Raw genomic sequence first — 25,389 nt, forward strand, 5'->3', positions numbered from 1 at the left:
CAGGCTACCATAGCAGTCAAATGTGCTCAAATGTATGTAAAAACCAAGCATGGCTTAAGCAATGATGATTTACACCTGGACCTGAAGGAAATCACTGCTTACTGTAAAACAGTAGTTTGCATAGCATTTCCACATTGTTTCAAATAATGCTTTCATAGTTATATTTCAAATCACCCTTACTATCTCCATACACTATTTAGGGAGCTGAAAGTTACTGTGTTCTGGGATCTCATATGCCAAATCACTACTCGAGTGAGTGGAAGCACAGCTCCTTCTGAGAGCATACTAGAAACCACTTCCTGATGTCAAACTTCTTTTTTGGGTTCCAATATCTTCTGAAGATCTCACCCCTTCCGCAAGTGACTCCTCCATATGGTTATAAAGCTCCTTTCAAGGTTAGTCCTTGTGTCGAGGTTGGTCAACCTTTTGAGTCTGACAATAAGCAAAATTCATGTTTGTGGAACTATGAATCGTAGAAGTAGTCTATCTTTGGAACACTAAGGTTCTATGTACTCTAGGGCTCAGTGTGGTGCAATTGGGTCCTTACAATACTGGCTCGGACCCTCTTTCTCTCCAACTAACTATTGAAAAGGGCTCTTCATACAAATCATCCCTATTCCTTTCTATGTCTTTCTCGAACATGTCCTCAAATGGTCTTTCACGTGACTTGGTAGAGTCTCACTGGGCCAATAATGCATTTCTTACTAGAGTCAAATGTAATTTTAACATCAATAGACTTTACATGTCTTACAATTATTTCAGCTTTGGAAAAACAGAGAATGAGGCCCTCATGGCGGTCCTTCCAAGTGTATTCGGTATTACAGGATGAGCAAAATTCGAAGGGTGCATTTTGCATATCCACCGCCCACTCACTCTACATACAGATTAATTCTCTCAAGACTTGTCAACTCCGAATGGAGATTTATTTTGAAGCATCAAACACAATATTTGGTAGCAAAGTCTTGAGGATTCACCTCCATGACCTTGAGTTTTGACCTCTTTGCAAAGTTATTAGAGTGAGCACTCCCAAACAACATTGAACCCGATGGTGGAAAAATGTAATCTAAGGTAATGCGATCACAAGTCATTTGATGCACAGCTAAAACAAAAAATAAAGACATCTTAAGAAAAACTAGTGGAAAAATTCTGAACCCAATACTAAATGACATGATATTGCACAGTGAGTGGACATACAATGTGCAGGCTGTAGATAAAACGCTTCCTATATTTACAAACAGTCACTGCTGGTATCGGACAGGGGACACAAAATATAATGCTACAATTTTACATATTTATTATGCACTTGTTATCACCCAATTCCTATTTGTTTGAGGTTCAGAAAGAGTTTACTAGATTAAAAAATATTCAGATGATTAACTTACCAGTATCTCAGGATTCCCTTGCGACATGAAGGAACGTGACTGGCTCTTCGGAACAAGAGCCTTGACTATAGGAATGTCGTTGCTGATTCCCTAAAAAGAAAAATAGGAAAATGTTCAAATAATAAAGTAAACCAGAATAACAAGTTTACCTACCTTCAGTAAAGGTTTTTCATGGATGCTCCATCTAAGTGCAGACTTCTAATCTTTTAAACCTCAACCCCCCCCCCCCACAACAGCAGCCTGGATATAAAACCTTTGTAGTTCCTGCGTGCCAATAGGTAGTACCATTAGACTTTATGGTAGCCTCACAACTCCTTCAGGAATGACGGCACTGAGCTGTATATAGTGGTCACCCCAAAGCTCTGACTTCAGTTTTTCTTTTAAATTCTTCTGCACTCTCAGACGTGGACAGGCTGTGACAGATTGCTAGAATGACAGTGTGAGAAATCTAACTTGGTTCTTTTCTGGAACTTTAAAAGTCCACTCTACAAAGCTGGGAGGAGGGAGGGGGGTGAGGAGTCTTCAGTTACACAGAGTATCCACCAAAAAGAGCATTATCAACGATAAGCCAATTGTTCTTCTGTTGGTTACTACTAACCACAGATTCCTCACCTTTTGAATAGATATCAAAGCAGTATTGCTGTAAGAATGGAGCGTCTGAGTCGTGGAGTTACACCAGGAAGTCCTTCAGGACTGAGCGGGCAAAATGGTCCTGCCTGAAGACTTGATTGTCCAAAAAATAATGCCTGGTGAAGGTGTGTACAGAGACTCATGTGTCAGAATGCTAGATGTCCAACACCAGAACACCTCCAGCAAAGGCCGTAGTTGTGGCCTTGGCTCTGGTTGAATGAGCCCGAAAGCCGTCATAGCTAACTTCTTGACCAGGGCATAGCATGTTTTATGTACGGCATGAGCCACCTGCACAAGGTTTGCTTCTCAACTGCCTTTCTCTTCTTAGCAGCTTCAAAGCCAATGTAAAAGTCAAGGGGTCTTTTTGGGTCCAATCAGGTAAGCCTCTTCTCCTTCGAAGGGCTTGGACTGTCCCACCTGAAAGGGTGACACCACCTTCTGTAAAAAGAAAGCAAAACTTTGCAACACCAATTTATTAGGGAAAAGGGTGGTTTTTGGGGGTGTCCTGACACAGCCTGCTGCTTGTTGACACGGAATAAGGAATACCATCATAAAGAACAGCAATCTAATTGAGCAACTGTGCATAGGCTGGAAGGGCATGCACATCAAGAACATGAGGACCAGGTTAAGCTCCTAGTGAGGCATAATAGAGGGTACAAGAGGAAACATGTTTTTAACCCCTTTTAAGAAACACATCATAACAGGTGACCAAAATAATGATGGTTGGTAAGGCAAATGTAGAAAGGGCCAACAAATAATCTTTAACGGTGCCCACACCAAATCCTTGCAGGGTCAGCATAAAAACAAACAGAACACCACACTCCTTTGTCTGGGGATGGTGAACCTGGCAGTCTCAGCACCATGTCATGAACTTCCCCAAATGACTTGAAAAATGAATTTACTTGACTGCCAGAAAGTTGCAATGTTACCATTCAATACTTCTGCCGGCAGGTCAAACACCCTCGATTGGTGTCACTCAATCTTTATGCTTGGAGGTATAGTTTGAAAAATTGAGGATGCAGCACAGTGCCCTGCTGCCTATTCAGGAGGTCCTCCTGAAGAGGAAGACAGCCTGGAGGGCCAATGCTCATGCTCAGCAAGCCAGAGTAATAAATTTGCCTGGCCCAATCTGGGGCTATTCAGAAGTGCTTAAGTTGAGCCGGTGGGAGTCTCTTTGGAAGGCTAATCTAGTAATTTACGAGATCTGGCAGGGAAAGGCATCCGTCTGGCACTCGCTTTGTTGGAACCAGATCTCATAAATCACTAGATTGGCCTTCCAAAGAGACTCCAACCGACGGGTGGAAGTCTGCCAAAGGATACCATTGAGGCTCCTACCGCCCAGTGGAGAACTGAGAGCTTTGAACCATAAGCCATTACCTGAATGAGAAGCCTTTCACTATTGTAGACATACTCAAGAATCTACATTTTGGCTGCCTACCCCCTCTCCTGTCCTGAAGAAGACCCATCTTGACGCACTTCACATTATTGCGCAACTCTCAGGGTCGAAACATCGACGCACCACATATGTCTAAACAACGCTCATGATCACAGTTTAAATTATTCATGGATCTTGCAGCTCATGTGGAACAATTATAAGGACAAGGGCAATGTTTTTGCCCTCTGTTCCCTACCACTGTGTCACCTGCACAATCCTGAGAACTTTATGAACACTCCACACTTTGAGCACCTTTCATTTTATATGCGTCTTTGATGCTGCTTTATTGTTAATTGTTATAACCAACTAAATATATAAGATTTGTTTTTTGGCATTGTACTAATTTTAGAGTTTAATTGATGAATTATAACTTTAGGACCTTGCCGATATCAGTTATATCCTGGTGCTTTTAGGTTTATAGGTGACTCCTGTTGAATGTGTCACCAACAAGACTAGAGACATGCTCTCCCAAAGTCTGAACAAAAACAGATAGGACAGGAGGGGGAGCAAATCTAAAAGGAAGGCATAATTATGCGGAACCTGTAGCACTCAAATGGTCTGAGGTAACAGTACGCCAACTGGGCAGGTAAAAACATATTCTGACTTCCACTGGCCGTCCATGACTGCTTTACGTGCAGATTCCCAGAAAATCATGTAGCATACTTTCAAGTATGACGCCTCATCATTATTACTTTCACGATGCACGACAAACAAAGTCTGTTATCTCCAAATTGGCTCACAACACACACAAGGCCACATTCTGTTTCATTGTTTGAGCAAAAGTATACCTCAATTCATCGGGAATTGCCATCAAGATCTTGCTGGCCAAATCCTAAAAAAGGCAGTTTATAGCATCCGAATAGGCAGACTGCGTTCAGAGGCCTCAAAGCCAAAATGGCGGTGTCTACTGCTTAATGCGTCAATGCACTTTGATTCTCTCTCTGGCGGAGCAGTGGGGAATGCACTAGCTGGTGGATTCCTGCAAAACCAAGCTAGGTTGCAAAGGCTGGATCCCCCAAGAGCAGTCCTCTGATTCGTAGCTACAGGGCGGCTTAGTTGGGGAGCAGGGCATGGCTTAGACCAGGCCACCATTCATTTCTCTGTCAAAGTTTAACTAAAGGGCAGTGAAGGCTCTGAAGTAGTAGGCCCTGCTGAATACTACTATAAAATAAACACTCCTCTAAAGGGAACCGAGGTAAGGATCCAGGCCACTGACATTCTGTAAATCTGAATTTAATCCAGCATTACTATAAAACATTTGGGGGGGGGGTACACTTCCTCATCAACCTCATTATATGGGATATCTTAAAGGCCCAAAACGGTACCGAAATCTGATCCAAATGAGACTTCCAGCTAACGCTAGTACTAGTTTGAGGGCACATCTGGGGACCTCCCCAAGATGGGGGCTGCAACTTGTTTTTCTTGTAGTGTGACATGGGCCTGTCATAGGCCAATGTCCACTCTGGTCCCCCCCAAAAATCAGTGTTTGTTTCAGAGTTACAGACAGTGGACTCGTGCAAGAGTGGAAGCATGGGTCGGTGCTGGATGGGTCAGGGTGCGGGGAGGGGCAGAGGGTTCAGTCAAGGTCAGGGCAGGCGCTGCTGGGGGAAGTCTCTCTGGGGGCCCTTGGAGTTTTTAATGGGGATCATAGAGGATCCAGAGAGAGCCAAAATCCTCTGGAAAAGTTACAGGATGGCCTACCTGAAGGCCTCTATCTGCTGCGGAGTAGACAACAACCTGGGGAACCCGGAGCATGACAATACAAGCCTTGGAATAAGCTCAGAGTAGGATGAAGAGGCGGGGTCTGGTTCACAGAATGCCAACTGTCTGACTTCTCACAGCCATGGGAGTGGTAGGGGGGTTGATGCGGGTCCCAGTTGGACTTACTATAGGACATTGAAGTGGAGCAGGACTGGGATCTGGAGCAGGGCTTTGATTTGGAGTGACACCAAGTATGCTGTTTGGGGTGTGTCCTGCCCAATTTCTTGTTTTCAATGACTTACCATTTCAATTCCCATTGCCTGACGGCCTTTGGGTACATCAATATGCATTTGTAGCAGATCGTTGAGTCATGCCTAGACCATAAACACCACAGGCAGATGTTGTGTGGAACCATAACTGACATCTGCTTCCTCTAGGTGTGGCATAGTTTGCAGCTTGTTGTTTATGGAGGGGAAATATTTCCCTAGCACACTGTGTGGAAAAACGATTTTGCAGTCAGTGAAACAATGACAATAGTTTTGTCAGGGCACAGAGAGAAAGGAATGGAGGTTAGCGTGCAGGGGTGGTACCTATATACGCTCTGTACCGTCATTTTGAAGGGGGCGTGAAGCTGCTGCAGAAACTGATGGTGCCACATATTTGCAAAAAGAAGAAACTGCTGGAAAGGTTCCAGCACCTGTTTGGTGCAGGAAGGAATTGAAAAGGTGAGAAATCTGTGTTTACAAGTATCCATAGGAACAACTAATTTGCTATGCAAACATATTCATGGACTGATGCTTGCAGAAGACCAGTCTACAGGAACAACAGGACTGCTCCTTATAGGAAAGTTTGACTGAAAGGCTGTTAGATTGGAAGGTGAAGTTAGTCACATTAAGAGTGAATCTGATGTTTGACTGACTACCTCAATCCAACCACCCTTTCCCTTTTTCCCCACCGGCCAACCCACCTCTGGTTGGTGTGAGTGAATGTCCCTATGCACTGTGACTCAAAATGTAGCACTATGTATTTTGAAAAGAGTGGAGGGAAGAGGAAAGGTAAGAAAAAAAGGGAGTGCTTTTGAAGAAACAAATATTGCACAGTGTTTGTTAGGCCAACTATCCAATGATTGCTGTTATATCTGAGAACATTTACAGGGGGAGCTGGTAACATGGGTATGGTCTGGCTCTTCACAAAACTTTAACTTTGGCAAATGCCGAACAATCAAATTCTGGATATCAAAAGTAAGACTGTCCATCCATTTTTCAAACTTAGGGACTGTCAACAGAGCAGCAATTTGCAGTCCTCGGTAGGCTAGGTAGATATATCAACTGTCCAGCTTCTGAATATATTTAGAGTCACTGTATAACACTCCTTTGTGGGGATTAATACTGGAAAAGTTTTGTGAGGTAAATATTATGCGACACTCCCTTGTTGATAAATAATGTGAATCCTTGAACTGAATTTGTGCATTAATTGGAAGCTGATGGACAGATTTCATTAATGGGTGGGCGTGCAACTAGGGCTTAGGTCTGAATATCAACCTGGCAGATCATTTTGGGTGATCCGTAGTTTCTCAGAAGTTCACTTGAGGCAGCTGATATTACCTGCAGGAAAACCCTAAAACTGATGGTTAGAAAACATTCTGGCTAGCCTCACGTAGAAAATAAGTTCAAAACTTGTATGACCTAATTTGAAGGAGACTGCATGAACAAACAATATGTTTACTTAATAAACCACTTGTATGTACTGCTGTATCTCTTTATAACACACACACACACACCCATCAGTGGTCTCCTGAAACCTAGCAGGTTTACCAGTGCTTCACAGAGCACTCTTAACTTAAAGTGAAAGATTTGAGAGACAGAGAAATATATCAGTGCGTAAATATGTGTCAAACAGGAAAATTACCAATTACAAATACCAATGTCTGATGGATCCAACATCAACGCCTTTACAATAGTAGGCATCAGGGAAGAAATATGGATTCTTAGACACATGCAAATATACAACAGTTTGAAATAAATGGTTCCTTTTTTTGTTTTTTCAACCAGTAATGCTGTATATAAAAGGAAAATGCTACTTACCCAGAATGCATCTGTTCTTGGCATGTAGAGATGTAGATTCACATGCTTTGCATAGCCCGCCATCTAGTGTTGGGTCCGGATGTTTGCACTTTGTTTTTGTTCGAAGAAGTCTTTTCCAGTCACGAGGTAGGTGACTCATCCTTTCGGTGATAGTGCGCATGGGCATAGGCTCCATTGTTAAATTGTTTGCCGCAGACGGTGATAATGGAGTTAGTAAGAGTGGTAAGAGATGTCCATGTATATATGTATCTAAGTAAGATATTACTGCAACAGGTATAGGTACCTGGGGAGGCGGGTGGGCACATGTGAATCTACACCTCGACTTGCCAAGAACAGATGCATACTGGATAAGTGGCATTTTCTGTTCTAGGCATGTGAGCTGAAGATCACATGCTTTGCATAGATTATGCAGCAGTTATCTCCCAAAGCGGTGGCTAACCTATAGTTGTTGCAGTCGTTTAAAATAGTGTGCGTAAAACTGCTTGGCCAACACTAGCTTGTTGTCTTGCTAAGACATCTACACAATAGTGTTTTGTGAATGTGTGAGGTGTAGACCATGTTGTAGCTATGCAGATGTCATCTATGGGTATATTCCCTAAAAATGCCATAGAAGCCCCTAGTTTACGTGTGGAGTGCACCCTAGGGGGAATTGTCAGTGTTCGTTTTGCCTTTGCATAGCATGTCAGAATGCAGTTGACTATCCACCTTGCAATGCCTGATTTTGATATAGGATTGCCTTTATGTGGTGGCGCAAAAACAGTTGTTTTGTCTTTCAGAAAGGTTTTGTCCTTTCTATGTAGTAAAGTAGTGCTCTTTTCACATCTAAAGTATGCAAAGCACATTCTGTCACATAATCTGGTTGAGGGAAGAACACAGGCAACTCCACAAATTTGTTATGAAAGGAAGAAATAACCTTTGGTAGGAATTTAGGGTTGGTCTCGAGAACCACTTTGTTTTGGTGTACTCGTAAAAATGGTTCTTCTATGGTTAGTGCCTGAAGTTCACCTACTCTCTTTAGTGATGTGATAAATATGAGGAAAGCTACCTTCCAAGTGAGAAATTGCAGTTCACATCTATGCAATGTCTCAAAGGGTGGACCCATCAGTCTGGTAAGGGCAATGTTGAGATTCCACACTAGAGCAGGTGGAAGTCTTGGAGGAATGATTATTTTAAGTCCCTCCATAAATGCTTTAATGACAGGCACTCTAAAGGGACTGTCAACAGAGCAGCAATTTAGAGAGACAGATGTTGTCTGTTCTGTAGGTATGCAGCTATTGCAGCAAGATGTAAGCCTAAGGAAGAGTATGCTAAATTGGAATGCTGCAGATTTAATAAATAGCAAATGATGTTTTGAACAGAAGCGTCCAGCGGATCGATTTGATTGTTATTGCAGTATATCACAAATTTCTTCCACTTTGCTGCATAGTATGCTCGTGTGGTAGGACGTCTAGCTTCTTTGATGATATTCATGCAGTCTGGCAGGATATTAAGGTAGCCAAACTCTAAGATTTCAGGTGCCAGATCGCAAGATTGAGATGACTGGGATCTGGATGTCTTATCTCTCCATGGCTCGGAGTGAGAAGATTTGGAGTGAGATGTAGATTTTGGTGAGGAACTACTGAGAGTTCCAACAGTGTTGTGAACCAGGGTTGCCAAGCCTATGTGGGAGCAACTAGGAGTAGTGTCAAGGACGCCTGTCTGAGCTTCCGAACCACTAATGGAGTGAGTGTGAGAGGCGGAAAAGCGTAAGCCAATATCCCTGACCAATTCATCTATAGTGCATTGCCTTTGGACAATGGGTGTGGATGCCTGGATGCGAAGCTTGAGCATTTCGCATTTAGGTTTGTGGCGAACAGATCTATGTCCGGAAAGCCCCACATTTGGAAGAATGGGAGGAGAACTTGAGGGTGGAGGTCCCATTCGTGAATCTGTTGTCTTTGACGACCAAGCAGATCTGCAAGCTGATTACTTACTCTTTGGAGGTCTTCTGCAGGGAGATACATTTTGTGATGTATAGCCCATTTCCAGATGGTCTGTGCTAGTTGTGACAGCTGGAGAGAGTGTGTGTCCCCGTTTTTGTATGTAGTACATTGCTGTCATGTTGTCTGTACAGATCAGGACAGCTTTGCCTACTAGATGTACTTGAAACGCTTTGAGCACTAGAATAACCGCTAGCAGCTCTAGATCATTTATGTGAAGCTGCTTTTGCTGCAGGCTCCACAAGCCCTGAATTGTATGCATCTGGAGATGAGCTTCCCAAACAGTGAGCGATGCGTCTGCTGTTGCACTGTGGAACCAGGTCGATGAAGGACTGCCCTTTTGAAAGGTTTTGTGTATTCCACCACTGCAGAGAGTGATGGGTGCGGCCGTCCACCAACACTAGATCTGATGAGACCCTGAGCCTGGTTCCACTGACGTGCTAAGCACTCCTGAAGTGGACGCATCTGGAGTCTTGCGTAAGAGACTACTAGAATGCAAGACGCCATCATCCCTAGTAGCTGCATGAACACTCAAGCTGGTAATGAGTGCTGAGGCTGAAACAGACAGAGTAAAGTCTGCAAGTTGCGGATTCTGGCCTTTTGTGCATCTATTGTGGCTCCCAGATACGTTTGTGTGTTGGATGGTTGTATATGTGATTTGGACAGATTTACTGTGAATCCAAGATCGTGGAGCAACCGCACTGTTTTGCTAGTGTGATGTAGACAGCTGTTTTGCGAGTTGGCATTTATGAGCCAGTCGTCCAAATATGGTAAGACGTGAATGTGTTGTTTTTGTAGATGAGCTGCGACTACTGCCAGACACTTGGTGAAAACCCTGGGTGCGGTAGTTACTCCAAATGGGAGCACCTTGAACTAATAGTGCTGGCCTGCTTTTACGGACCTGAGGTACTTGCGGTGAACAGGGCGTATTGGGATATGAAATAGGTGTCCATTAAGTCCAGAGTGGACAAAAAATCGCCTTATTGAAGGAGCTGGAGCACTGGCTTGAGTATGACCAAGTGAAAGTGGTCCGACTGAATGTATAGATTTAGTTCTCTGAGGTCTAGTATAGGCCTGAGAGAGCCATCTTCCGTGGGAATTTAGAAGTACAGGGAGTATGCCCCTGCCCCTTGGTATTTTACTGGAACTGGTTCTATAGCTCCCTTTTGTAACAGAAAAAGAACTTCCTGCTTTAGAAGGGTAAGATGTTCTTGTGACATTGCATGTGATCTTGGAAGAATGTTTGGGGGAGTGTCTGTAAGTTCCAGGCAGTAACCATATTGGAAAATTTGTAAAACCGATTTGTCTGAGGTGCTTGTGTTACAGACAGGGAGAAATTGGGAGAGACAATCAAGTGGCATGATCGGGGGTAGCAGAAGGAAGTCACTGCTTGTTATTTGCGGGGGAAGTGCGTGTGGAGTTGCCTCTGCCTTTTCCCTTACAATTGTTTCCTCCATAACCTCCTCTGAAATAGCCTTTTGATGAGGGCGATTGGTTGTTGCCCTTCTAAAAAGAGGAGGGATTTTCTGTAGAAATATTTTTGGAGAGACCCCTGTAAAAGAAGCGACGAAAGGAACCCCTATTCGAAGGTAACTGCAAAGCCCCCCTGGACTTAACGATTTCTTTTCCAGCGAGGTGTCAACTGCTGGACCAAAGAGGTGCTCTTTGTCAAATGGCTGGATGAGAATAGAGGCACGTACCTTAGGTTTGAAACCTGAAATTCTCAACCATGCATGTCTGCGTAGCAGTACGCTGGTGTTTACTGCGCATGCAGCTGTGTCTCCTGCGCACTTGATGGAGGTATTGGTGATAAGTCTGCCTTCCTGACTAATATAATTTGCCTTAGATTTATGTTTATTAGGCAGAAATTGTATGTGTTTTTCTAATTCATCATAATGAGACCTATCATATCTTGCTAACAAAGCCTGAGCAAAAACCAAAGGAAATGATGGACGGAGTGTTGAACATTGCAAGCACCCACCCCCAGTCAACTGATCTGGGTTTAATCCATCACCGTTCTTTAGCCCACTCTGCCACCCCAGTTCAGACATGGCCATATGCAAATCAGTCTGACCCTGTGCCTCATGGGAACAGTCCAGCCCGAACTGCCAAGCCATGTCTTCCCTGGACCGGAAACAAACTTCCTAGGACCGGTTTCTTGCATTTCAGCCGTCTTCAGCCAGGCTTGCTTGAATCCAGTGGCAAAGTGAGCAAGGGACTCACGTCTGAGCATACCCTGCCAACTTATGGCGAACAAAGCAAAAACCAAAGGAAATGATGGACGGAGTGTTGAACATTGCAAGCACCCACCCCCAGTCAACTGATCTGGGTTTAATCCATCACCGTTCTTTAGCCCACTCTGCCACCCCAGTTCAGATATGGCCATATGCAAATCAGTCTGACCCTGTGCCTCATGGGAACAGTCCAGCCCGAACTGCCAAGCCATGTCTTCCCTGGACCGGAAACAAACTTCCTAGGACCGGTTTCTGGCATTTCAGCCGTCTTCAGCCAGGCTTGCTTGAATCCAGTGGCAAAGTGAGCAAGGGACTCACGTCTGAGCATACCCTGCCAACTTATGGCAAACAAAGCAAAAACCAAAGGAAATGATGGACGGAGTGTTGAACATTGCAAGCACCCACCATGTCCATGTCTGAACTGGGGTGGCAGAGTTGGCTAAAGAACGGTGATGGATTAAACCCAGATCAGTTGACTGGGGGCGAGTGCTTGCAATGTTCAACACTCCGTCCATCATTTTCTTTGGTTTTACCCTGTTGCCAGAGGCATCAATTAACTTGGACTCCTTATCAGGAGGTGGAGCCTCACCTGTGGTCTGTGAGTTAGCTCTCTTTTGCGAGCATTGGAAACCACAATAGAGTCTAAGGACAGCTGACCTTTGCTGTAACCAGGGTCAGTATGTGCCGGTTTATATTTCTTCTCAACTCTAGGCGTGATGATTCTTGCCCTTACAGGATCTTTGAAAACCCCATCAGCGTGTTTAAGCATCCCCTTAAGCATTGGGAGTATATGGGTAGTTTTTTTAGAGAAACGTAGGGTCTCAAACAAGAAGTCCTACTCAAAAGCCTCCTTATGCAGTTCCACATCATGATAATGAGCAGCCCTGTTAAGAAGCTCAATGTGCCATATAGTGTCGTCAGGTGGTGATGGTCTAGACGGATATAAGTCAGGGTCATTATCCGTGTTTGGGTCAGTGTCGTAATCCTCTCATGGGTCAACATCCTATGGCCTATCCTCATCCCCATTCCAATCCCCTTGATCCTGTGGGTCAGGTGATAGTGGTGGTGGTGAATTAGTGGGTGTGATGAGCAATTGAGGATTAGTGGGCGAAGGAGGTGGAATATATGGTGGTGAAGGGTTAGTACCCACATTTTACCTTTTCATGGTAATGTGGTACTCTTCCTGTTGGTCCATTTTCCTTTTTTCAGGCACTTTGGCATGGGTATGACCAGTCTCTGGGTTTATAACCAGTTCTTTCCGTTTCGGATCCGAAGGTGGAACATCGGACCGAGGCTCTTTTGGTGGAGTCTTTATCTTTGCTCGCCGTTTTCAGCTCCGAACTCTTCGGTACCGAAGATTTAGTCTTTGACAGAAATGGAACGTGGACCACGACATGCTTTGATTTCGACGCAGAGGACTTCGTTTCTGTGCCGGCATGGGGCCAACTCAAGCCCGAACCGGAAGGCTTCTCCTTATGTTCGGCGACGGTCCCGGGGGCAGGGCACGCAAATCTTTTTCTTGGTGCCAACCTTGGCCCCCAGGCAGAGGAAGGACCGGAGCCTTTTTGGTCTTGTGTTATTGGGGCAAGGGGGCTTCTGTACTCGCGGTGCGCTGACCCGGTGTAACTTGCTCTGCTTCTTCCATGTTGAAGTCGGCCTCGGACACGGAGATGTGTTCTTCTTCCTCGGTTTCTTGAGCTTGTGTTTCTTCTCAGTCGGAATCTTCGCCGAAGATGTCCAGTACGGAGCTGCCTTGGTGTTGCATCTCGTGACGTCAAGCCCGACGGTCACGCAGTGTCTTCTTCGATCGAAACGATATGCACGCATCGCAATCTTTCTCGTCATGTTCCAGTGATAAACAGAGGTTGCACACTTCGTGCAGGTCGGTGTGCGGAAATTTGGCGCGACACCCGGGACAGACCTTGAATGAAGTATGTTCCATCGACTGCTAGCGAGCCTGGCGCGGGTAGGCCCAACGGCCCTCCACGAGTTTTCCGATCGAAGATCTTTGAGTCTAAACGATACGCGGAGAATGGGATACGCGATTGAGAAACAATACCATCAAGGGTAGTGGATTGCGCGTCGAAGAGAACCCGACAAAAGGTGCCGAACTGGAGCGCAGCAATTCACATCCGAACCCGATGGTGGAAAAAAACAATCTAACAATGGAGCCGATGCCCATGCGCACTATCACCGAAAGGAGGAGTCACCTCCCTCATGACTGGAAAAGACTTCTTCGAACAAAAACAAAGGGCAAACATCTGGACCCAACACTAGTTGGCGGGATATGCAAAGCATGTGAGCTACAGCTCACATGCCTTAAACATATATTTATCTCCTAATAAATCCACTTTTCAGTCAAGGCTGAAGGAACACTTGGGGAAGTGCTGCAAATGTTACTGAATGAGAACAGCAAACATTAAGAAATAGAGAAAGAAAGGCCAGACCACAGTTTATGTATTTCTGAGTTCCTTGATTTGCAAGTAGCAACCTGTCTCGAGTGACTACTTGAATCTAATAATCCAGTTTGCCTGCAGCTTTGGCAACTAGGCAACTTTATAAATAATAAAGGATAAATAGACTGCTCATAAAGTGTAACAAAAAAACACTACAAGGAATCATCTCACACAAAATATATACTGTGTGGTAGTGAATGCTGTAATAGTTATGTTTGTTTGTTCCTCTGCAAAAATTTCAAATATATAATACATATCTGCTTCTACACTGCTAAGTGAAAACAAGTCTTTGTTTTATAGGTGTGGGAAGATGTGTTGAGGGATCAAGGAATACATTCTGAACTGTAGAGAAAATCAAATTGTCTCCAAAGTTAAGAACTTCTATTGATTTACCTTAATGTAGGTCCACTGGCACTTACAATAATCAGACTGCGCTAAAATAGTGTTTTTCTTACACTGTAGTCAGTGGCTGAGCTGGGTGTGGGTGAAAGGCGCAAGGCGACTTAACTGCCACCTCCTATGTTAATCTGGATGGTGAGAAGCATGCTGGAACACAATGCTTTTTATTAAGAGGCTCTGCTACTGCCTACATGACTGGTGCAACCCAGAGCAAAATGGGTGGCAAACCTCCCTACCACCCATCATAATGATCAAGCCCCTTTAAGTGTTACCTCTATGAAGAAAGACTTTATCTCAGTGAGGTTCTGGAACAGGTTCAAAGTTGCAGTTTCGACTTTGGTTTGTCTATGCACTGCTTCCTCAGTAGAGAGACGGACAGGGTGAGGCTCCTGTATTAACATTTTTGGAAACAAAAAATAGCATAAAAGATTGTGAAATTTCATTAATGGTTGACTATTCAAAAATAAAACAATGTTTAATTGCTTAAATATTCAACTACAGGAGCATAAGAAACTAAAGACCTTTTGAGATACATTGCACCCGCAAAGTGGCCAGATCTCACAATACCCAAAATTTAAATCCATTAAACCAAATCCAACAGAACCAAAGCATGTGAATGGACCTATACAGTGCCTGGTAGATATGCTTAAAAATTTACGGGATTGAGCACTGCATCAGTGCACAGCAGGATACGATAACTCTATTAGATGCTTGTGTGAAAGTTAAATTCATAAACAAGGTATACGTTTCATGGAACATTCATGGGAACGATAGCTAAATGGTACGATCATGCCGACCAAATAACAAGATGAAAGACAGAGGCCTTGTTTACAAGTTGCCTGATAATTCTCTTTCCCCATTCCTTAACCACATGCACACAACTATTGAAATATTCCCCAAGGGGTGTGAAACAGAAAATGCTGCACAAAAGTGTATGGCTAGGACAGTAAATAGGCAAGGCCATCTCTCCTGACCCAGCCCTAGCCTATTTCTGCAGTAGGCACACTTCCATGGTTTTTAATAAACCAGGCTCAAAATTCCTCCTAAAATGCAAAGCTGAAGGATGTTTATTTGGTGATAGATTACACAGTACTCCCAAAAGGGCGGTCAAATTATATTAGAACTTGCATTAGGAGTTACAATAACTAGGAAGAGCACAGGGCTATAGACAATATCATGTAAATAACACACAATCAGGATGTGGGTTGTAAGGAGAGGGCCCCTGAAGTAAGATTAGCTGTTTATTGGTGGGACCTGTATAGGCATGTCTCTTTGGTCTTAGTTTATAAACTGAGAGATAAGAAGATTGCCACAGGCAAAAGGTGTGAGACAGCTGAAAGCCTGTTTTAGTGGTCTCAATTTTCTTGGTATGTGGGATCCCTAAAGTGAGGCATGCGTTACTGCTGATAGAACGGGATAGTGGGTGAGCACCTGTAACAAGAGGAATTCAATGGACAAGGAGTGTAAGAGTTGCTAGTTTAATAATTGTTCGCTTCCAAGTATTAATTATCGTAGCCACATGCAAGCAAACTTGACGTAAAATTCAACACTCAGCCATTGGATTTGCTTTAACCCCTTCTGTGCCCATGACGAGATAGTCTCGTCATGGAGCGCGGTTGCGCTGTGCCCATGACGAGACTATCTCGTCATGGACCTCGCCCGCTAATGAAAGGGCCGGCACAGGAGGGGGAAAGGGCGGGGCACTCAAGGGGTTAATGGGCAAGTTGGAAATTCGGTCTCGAGCTGTGCTTTAGTATGGCTGATCTAAGCTATAATCTCAATAAACTCATCTAGAGTCATCATCCTACTCACATCTTGGCAATTTGTTTTTCCCTGCAAGAAATGTGATAATGCTTAGTTATATGATCCTCCCATTGTACCCCATTAATTGTTAATGAGGTACCACTCTGGTTTTGGCTGAATTTCTATAGAGCAATCTTTTTTTCCTGTGCCAATTCTAGCAACTGCTAGGGCTTGGTAGTCCCTTCTTTCATTTTCAGCCGTATCAAAGCTTTATTCACCTTTAAATTCTGTCTTTACTTAACCAACTCTAGGATAAGCATATATATGAAGGTCACTCCTTACAACCAGCAATTAAGGTTTGCCAACAAACAAAGGTTCCAATTACATTATATGGGCTAGAGCACTACTTTTGGAGTCTAAAGTGAATTTTGAAGAAACGGAAAGTAAAGTTCTGAAAAAGTCTGACCTTAGTCTCAGTCCATGCATTACGAATCAAGATTGGAACCTTCTATTCGAATTTAGAAGCTGAAGCACTACAGATTAAATTATTAGATAAATTAGTTAATAAATCAGGGTACCCCGTTTGTCGCCACAATGTGCGAGACAAAAACACAATATCAGGTAAACGCAAGTTTAGTTAGCAGATCCATTTGAAAAGAGAATGTAAAAAATGCAATTGTTCGTTGAATACATGAAATATATAGGTGGTAAAAAAACACTTCTACTCTTGTGAAATTAAAAACCTGCCATGGTCTCTCAGATTATCTACTGACGCCTACTTATCCAGTTATTCTTGAAATAATTATTTTAAAGCAGGGAGGTCAGTTAGTCCTTGATGTTGTTTCTAAAACTAACTAGGCTTTGGTCACTATAATCTGAAAAGGTCAGAATAGTTAGCACATACATTGTTATTGTGACCTTGATTTTAATGTGAACATAAAGTTTATTTAAAACCTATGCTAAATAAGGCTAAAATTAGAATGGTAACAGGGGGTATTCGACTAGTTTTTAAGCATGAATCTCACACTATTTGCATTAGGTTGGGACATTTTCTACAAGTGTCTATCAAGAAAAATAGGACCATGGGTTTTCTTACAAAATACTTTTGAATGTTTAGTGTATATATGGATGTCTATGTCTCGAAAAAAGGGTTTTTATTAATAATTATAATATTATTTAGCATTGTTGGCCATGGCCTCCTTAGGGGAAATTACCCCAAAAGTTTCACCTTTTCCTCCTAGTCATTGCCAGCTCTCTGCATAACCTTAGGAGAGGGGGCACTTTCCGCCTGCATTGGGCGGGGGGAGCGGATAAGATGGGTTTTGGTGCTGTACCTCCGTGCTCCCTGAAACAGGTACACCACATACTCAGGGCAGGTACAGCACTGACTAGTAGTGGGTTGTACCACTGAGTGTGCTACCCACCGGATTGCAGTCAACCGACCACCTCCAGTTCAGGCCTGCTGCTGCAGGCCTGTGTCTGCGCGCTTGCATCCATGATGCTAGCGGCGAGATGCCCGGTCCACCGTCGCTGGCTGAGAGTGTGCAACCGTACTCGTAAGGGGGGTCCACAAATGTGCAGCTGGGATGAGCTGGATGGGGTGTGCGCACTGGTACCAAAGGTGCTAGGTTCTGGGTAGCCATATGTACAGCCTGTCCTTGCCGCATGAAAGTACATACACCCTTACTACCCTTGTTAGGAAGTGGTGCTGATTCACTGTTCTGAAACATGGGCCAGTGTGTTACAGCAGACCGGTGGGTGCGCACTGGCATCGATCAGGAGTAAACTCATGAGCAGCTTGCCATTGTAGATCACTGAGTGTGCACCCGCACCTATGGTGCTTGTAATTACATGTGCTGCTTGCCAACCCAGGTTAGTGCGTGCACACAGACACATGTATTGGTTGAACCTGTGTCCAGTCTGCTGTGCACTCAGGCGGGCGCACTGGCACCACTGGTGCAGGGAACTATGTGTCCCTCCAGCCAACGCAAGTCGGGGTGCTCAATAGCGCACTTGCGCTCAGGTAGTGAGGAATACCTATATGTGTTTTCACTACCTATGAGGCCTGCTCTGCCCATGAGCATAAGTCCACCGCCCTGGCAGAAGTCTCCCGCATCCGCAGAAACAGAACAGGTGGGAGAGCTTTCTCCTACATCTCAACCAAGACCTGGAACGAGCTCCCCGTGAACATTAGACGCTCCCCAACCCTGAATACCTCAAGACCTGGCTCTTCGACTGATCCGGAGCTACTCCCCCAACCCCCTAGTGCCTTGAGACCCTCACGGGTGAGTAGTGCCCTTTATAAAGCCTCTGATTGATTGATTAGTTAATATAAGCATGTGGTTCCCATACTGCGGAGACCTCAACACTCATAAGCGTCTAGTGGTGTTGAGCGGATTTACCGGGTGCGAGACCACGCATGGCCACTTTCATCGATTATGTCGCATTTTTCTAGTGCGACACGCAAACTTCATGCTCATTGTGTGCAGTGTCCAATTCATAGCGTATGACCTTCTGAGGTGGGGGTGTACCCGGAGTAATGCCTCATTCTACCTCATGTGGCTCTGCTGAACTTGCGCCTGTTTGTCTTTGACCGGACTGGTTTGGTACAATCTGTATCATCGTGCACTGTATGTTCTGCCTCATTTCCAGAGAGGTATGGAATTGCAACTGTGTGTGTGACCAGCATTGCCTGGTGCAACCCAAAAAATGTGCAGCGGTCATTGTTCCTCCTTTCCAGGGAGGTGCGGAATGTGCAACTCATCATGTTTGAAATTTGAAGGGTCTGGTGCGACTCGCCCATACGCGCAACAGTCGCTGTGCCTGGATCGCCTGGGCACGAGCCGGATCATCGTGTACTGATCAGGATGCCTCATCCTAGTTTGGAAGAGGGTCAAGAGACTGCGTGACTTCTTTGTGTTTTGAGACCTGTGGGTGAACTTCCCGATTGGCTGCTAACCTCTCCCTTGCTTATGTCTACCTCTAATTAAAACTGCTGCATGTTCTCAACTGCTTCCCGAGGACCGAGACTAAGGGTGACTTCCGCCACATTCTCCAGGGGTTGGTGGTCTTCCATCTGGGGGAATAGGAAGATCGGGGTGAGCTAGAAGGCCTAGGAAGGCTTGGGATACGGCGTCTGCAGAGGGTGAACCATTAACCAGCTGGGTTACGTACCGTACTGACTGGCTGATACCCGTCACACCGCTTAGTGGTTGAGAGTTAGTGTGTATGAGTGAGACTCATCATATACGGACCACCTGTGATTCACGACACTGGCCGGCGGTGCCAGCTTATACAGTGATTGATGCCACATTACCTTTTTACATTGGGTTTTTTCTCCGAGGCTTCAGCCGGCGGTGCTGCTAAAAAGTTTTCTATTCTTGTGCAAGTACATAATTTTGAATTGTGCACTGCATAAGGGTGCTCTCTCTCAATTGGGGGGGGGGGGGGTAGATTAGGAATTGTCCACAATATGCATACTAGTGATATCATAACAGTACAAGTGGGCCTAGTACTGCTAGTAATAGTTCCGATTGTGTTTTATGCCCAAAAGTATACGATGGTCATGCTATAATTATTGAATACGTGTGTTGAATATAAACGTTTTTACGTACTCTTTTGTGATCCTCAGTGCATTTATCGCAAGTGGCTGCTGTGCCTTTGCCTTACACATTGCCTCTGTAGTGAGCCTGACTGCTCAGTGCCAAGCTACGGTGAGCACGGGTTATACAGCGAGTGTCAGCTGCCCTTGATAGGAGCGGTAGTTCTGCCTGGATGAGGGCATCCCTTCACCCAACCAGACACTGCCGGTTCCAACAAGCATCACAGCAGGCAATGGTTCTGATGCCACCATATAGACAGACTTTCACTCAAGCCATCGGCAGAGGTTGTAGTGCTAGAGGCACTCTTGTGGTCTGACACCCTGTGATGACCTTTGACTACCATTATTTTAATTGACTTTGGTGTGTTATTTTATGATAGCCTGAATGTACAACGTCCTGCATATGCCTTGCTTCTGTTAAAGGTTTATTTCTTGTAATCTTGCAGTCTTTCAGTGGGAGCTGTCATGGAGTAGGACAGCCTTGCCAAGAACAGAACGTGTGGGATGTGCATTCAAAAGCATGAGGGAGAGAGAGGTGTGCAATGTACTTTTTGGTCTCGAAGTGCAGTGTTGTGAGCAGTGGTGCACAAACGTGCACTGTGTTGTACATTGGTAGAATTATGAAGTTCTTACTATTGGCTTTACATGGCCTCATTTTATCCTGTTTTTTTACTCTGCCTGGCTTGAGCATTATCTGCGCACACAGCAAAGCTTGCAAGTTGTTTGGGTTAATCACGTTCAAGGATTGTTTTGTGAGAGATTGTTTAATGTACCTTGGAAGGCTTTCGTGAGCTTCATCAAGATAAAGGCTGGAACATGCGAGATTGTAGAGTGAATGTGGGAACTCCACCTTGCCATGGAATGCTTGCTTGGAAGCTGGTCAGTCCTGGTAAGATTCCTCGAACCTTCTAGTGCGAGTTTTGAGACTATAAAGCTGGTGTTTGTGGACAGTTGAGTTTGGTGCTCACTTACAGAGTAGATGTACTGCTGTAAGACAAATGGAACTTGAGTCCCGGTCGAGAGTCCAAGCCAGCTGTGAATGTCCCCTCAGCGAGAATTGGCAAGGATGTCGAGTGAACAATCGGGTGAGGTGATTTGTTTCTGACTAGTGCCATTGTGATGCATGGTTCCAGTGGCTGTGGTCATTTGAGGTGTTTGAGCTTTGATTATTGCCATTGTGATGTGTGGCCAGCGGCTTTGATCATTTGAGGTGTTTTCTTTGTGACGTGTGACTGAGCGAGGTGCACATCCAAAGTAATCATTTGATGTAGCTAGTGTGTATATATCTTTCTGATCTCTTGCAGGATGTCCAGCATATTATATTTTGATTGAGTCTTATCTCATATTATTTGCTGCTTGTTTATTCATGGTATTATTCATGCATTTAACTGTTGCATTTACCAAGTGTGTTATTATTGTTTGCATGTAAACATATACATCTCTAAATATATTTGAATGTTCTGCATTTGGCATCTGGGAAAGCCTTTCTGTTAGAGAGCATTGTGTAAAATAAAACAACAAGCCTTATTCTAAACAGAGAGTCTTTGCATTTTGTAAAATAAAACCCTTTTCTAATGGTGTTAGTTGTGTTTCATATCTCCTGCTTCGTCGAGTGTTGAGTCACCATGTGGGAGATTCCGTATTATCTGAAAGGTGAAGAAAGACATATTTTGTGTATACGAAAAGAAAATTAAAAGGGGAAAGAAAAATGTTTTCCAGAAAAACGGAGGCAGAGTCCCAGATGCCAACTGAGTTATTTGAGAGGGAGTTTGCCTCTCTTGAAGAGGGAAAACAACTTGGTATTTCAGACAAAAATAGTGGTGTCATTTTGAATGCATTGCTTAGAAGTTAACCAATTGGGGCATATCTAACACCCTACTAAATATGATTAAATTACTATATTCCAACACATGGGTACAGATCAAAGTTGGTGATGGAAGATACACAACTCGTCGTCTTGAGACCAATATTGGATTGAAACAAGGTTGTGTCTTGGCACCTTGTCTTATTAATCTTTTTATGTCTGATCTCCCAGTTCATTTTAAACATGTCAATGCCCATTCTCCTGCTATTTTAGGCAAGGAGATTAAATATCTACAATATGCCGATGACACCATTTTATTAAGCCAATCTGTCATAGGACTAAAAAGATTAATAGATTCTTTTAACCAATATGTTTCTCAAAAGGGCCTAAAAAAATATATAAAAAAGACAAAAATAATGACCGTAGGAAAAACGAAATTAGGAATGAAAGAATGGAATATTAATGGTTTGGTCGTCGAATGTGTAAAATCGTATAAATATTTAGGAATCACATTTGACGATAGTATGACGTTTAGGCAGCATTTTAATAACCTTGAAGCTAAGGGAACATCACTATCATTTGCTTTTAGAAAATTGAGAGATAAGCTATCATGTTCAAATTACGATCACCTGTTGAAGGTCATGAAAGCAAAGTTGATTCCATCCTTGGATTATGGTTCTATTATCTTTCGCGGCAAAGACGCAAAAACCCTTGACGACATTGAGATAAGAACATATAAATCAGTTGTTAGGATTCCCAGATATATCAGCCGTGTCAATACAAGACTAGAATTTGGCTTAAAAAGACAAACATTGGCCCGACAATCCACATTTTTAAAAACCTTATTGTCATTGTCTCGTGCTGAAGAGGGTTCCCCTGCAAACCAGTGTTGGCATGAGATGATGAGAAGTGAATACGCGAGTAGCTGGCAAACATATCCATAATTTTAATTGTCCAAACCTAGAAGACGAAATCAGGAGTAAAGATGTTTATAAAAAATCAATTAACCAATCAGCTATTTTATTGTAGACTATAATAGATAAAGATGAACTTAGGGAAAAAAAAACACTTATGGTCAATTGCAAATTCTTTTGGTAAATTGGCTCCCCAACCATATTTGCTGTTTCATTTAAAACCCTCAATTAAGAATAAATGTATGTTACTACGGTTCGGGAGATATCAGACTAAAGATGGAATACCAAATGGGAAAACAAGTGGCCTTCTAAATTGTGTAGGTTATGTGGTTCTTGTGAGGAAACCTAAGTGCATATAGTAACTTTATGCCCCAAATTGTTAGAAGAGCGGAAAACTATATTAAAGTCTTTTTTTAATGAATTGGGGGTAAGATCTTGTAGAAACGCCATCATCTTATGTCTAAATGGTGCCACCGCCTGTCTTATTTCCCGATTTGTTAAGTTTATTTTTATAGTTGAAAAGAAACTTTGTAATATTGACAATTGAAGTGAAGATATTTACGACATGAAAATTATTTATAATGCTGTAATGTATTTTTAGGGTTATGCACGGTCTACTTTAAACCATAGTTGCTAAGGTTTGCTAATATAATGGTACTTTATTTCGATTGCTAGCCCAAGTGTACTGTTGCTGTTTGTTATATAACTATTAAATGTTTTTAGGGGTAGTGCTGGCATCCTTTAAACTAAAACAGTTAAAGTCTGCTTAGCAGAAACGCACATCATCTCCGAGGTTTGAACAATTGTATTTTACTACGACTTCTTTTCTTTTGTTCTCGCTTATATTGTTATAAAGCACTCTTTAGAACGATGTATGGTATATTGTTAAACTAAAGTTGCCAGCACAAAGCATTTTATTTTTGTTGCTAAAGTCTATTAGCACAAATGCACTTTATTGCTAATGTCGTTCCAAATGCAATTTTACTATGGTTGGTTCTTTCGTATGCATCTCTCACAGTTTTAAAGTTTTTAAGAGTAATAAAAGATATATTGACAACTTTAGTTGTTAGCATAAGGCACTTTAGTTTCCGCTGCTAAAAGTTTTCTAGCACAATTGCACTTTATTGCTAATGTTGCTCTAAATGTAATTTTATTACGGGCGTTTTTATTTTTGCAGCTTCCATTGTTTTAAAAGTTTTTCTTAGAGAAATGTATTGTATACTGTAAACTATAGCTGCTAGCACAAAACACTTTATTTTTGCTTACTGATCATTTGCAGCCAAACGAACTATGTTGAGGCTTAGTTGTAGATCTTGCTTGGATATAATTGTACACTATAGCCGCAAAACAATTATGAAGGGAAGATGAATCTTTTTATTTTCTGTTTGAATGTTATATTCTTAATCTAATTTTATCTTGTATGTGTACTCTGCTGATTGTAATGATTTTAAGTAATCAACAAATAAATAAATACTACTGCATTGCTTAGCATGTATCAAAAAAATGAACAATTAGAAAAAGAATGTAGTGAACTGAAAAGAGAGTTCACTAACGCTCAGTTTGAAAACAACTCTTAGAAAAAAAGAGTTAAACATGTACCAAACTCCAAAGCCGTTTGGTTTGCCAGGCTGTTCAGATAGCCAGGGTGAGTCATTCATGAAAAATGTGGACATAGAGATGCAGGTTTTACAGGAGGTTTTAATTAATTCTTTTGAAGACGTTCCTCAGTCAGAAATGAATTTGAACCGAGAAAATGTAAATGTACAGGAAAATTAACAAACCAGTCTGTTAGAATTAGCGATTGTTGGTTGCAGTTATAAATCAGACATGTCAGTGAATGATAAACCTGCTATTTTGAAAAAGAGAAATGCAGCAATGTGCTTATGAATCTGTACAACAGACTGTGCAGTGTGTTTTAAACGTGTGGTCAATTCAGAAAGGAGACAGTGTATCTTGTGTGCCAGTTCAGGGGCGGTGTGCTACTTTTAGTAATTGTGGCAAACAAGGAAAGAAGAGTATGCTTTTCGACTTGTGGACTGAAACATTTTCAAATGCTGGAGAATATTTTGCTGGCACTGTAACATACACTGGGGAGATGACAATAAGAAATAATTACTTTTTAATTTTCTCAAATGCAATGGGAAGAAGCAAATGTTATTAAGTGGCACGTACAGACAAAAACTGCAGTTTTGCATGAACAGTTGGTGCAGGTCCCAATAGACAGTCCAGGGGTGGTGCTTGAGGTGCCCGAGACACAGGATTCCCCAGTGAAGTGGCCCAGTGAAGTGGCACATTTTACTGCAAAGCGCAGCTACTGTGTATGCTCAAGGTCCTATACATTCACTAGACAGAACCACCTTTAATTCCATTACATATGAAAAGGCTAAAATCTTGGAGACAGAGGTGGTGGCACACAATTCTGAATTGGTGTGCGTGACTAAGTGCACCTAGGAGAGAAAGACCATACAAAGAGGTGGGCAGAGAATGAAGGGATGCATATCCCCCTAGACTTACTTAGAATTGTGATTCCTATGTGTCAGTATGCACAGCGCAGACCAGTCCCACAGAAGGTAAGGTGCGAGTCGAAGAAAGGAAAATTACCAGAGCAGACAGAGCAAATGGATTGACTTGAGCTTATGCCAATTGATAAAGGGTGCACGTATTCAGCAGTGAGTGGAAAAATAGTCAGGGAGGAGACTGCCCCAGCCCTTCTTACTGTGCAGGTAAAAGGAGAGTTTCACTCCAATACCAAGAATTCAGAGGCCATGGCGTGGGTAGAATTCTCCGATAATTACCCTGAGTCAGCAGAGAAGCGTGCAGACAGGAATGACAATATTTTGCCATCAGACCCAAAACAGAGAAAGGAAAACGTGCGCTTTTTGAAAAGTATTTTTTGCAAAAAGAGTGATGCTTCTTTCTTTTCCAGATCACATTGTGACGTGTTGGTGTACCTGATGTCCCTGTCCTGTGAGTGGGTGCCTTGGTCTGACTGTGCCCCATGTTGGTGTGGGACCCCTCCCCCCCATC

At 43.1% G+C, this 25,389-nt stretch overlaps 1 protein-coding gene across 2 annotated transcripts in view; it reads right to left on the reverse strand.

The window, feature by feature from the left end:
* The window catches only part of NBEAL1 (neurobeachin like 1), a 978,461-nt gene that overhangs the window by 125,417 nt on the left and 827,655 nt on the right, over positions 1–25,389 (reverse strand). For both annotated transcript variants that reach the window (XM_085648956.1, XM_085648955.1), the window contains 2 exons: positions 14,573–14,689; positions 1,383–1,472 (listed from right to left, as the gene is read on the reverse strand). In XM_085648956.1, coding sequence (XP_085505082.1) covers positions 1,383–1,472; positions 14,573–14,689 — 207 coding nt within the window. The remainder of the gene's footprint in view (positions 1–1,382; positions 1,473–14,572; positions 14,690–25,389) is intronic.

The sequence above is a fragment of the Triturus cristatus genome, chromosome 3_2, assembly GCF_964204655.1.
Source record: "Triturus cristatus chromosome 3_2, aTriCri1.1, whole genome shotgun sequence".
NCBI classification, from domain to species: domain Eukaryota; kingdom Metazoa; phylum Chordata; class Amphibia; order Caudata; family Salamandridae; genus Triturus; species Triturus cristatus.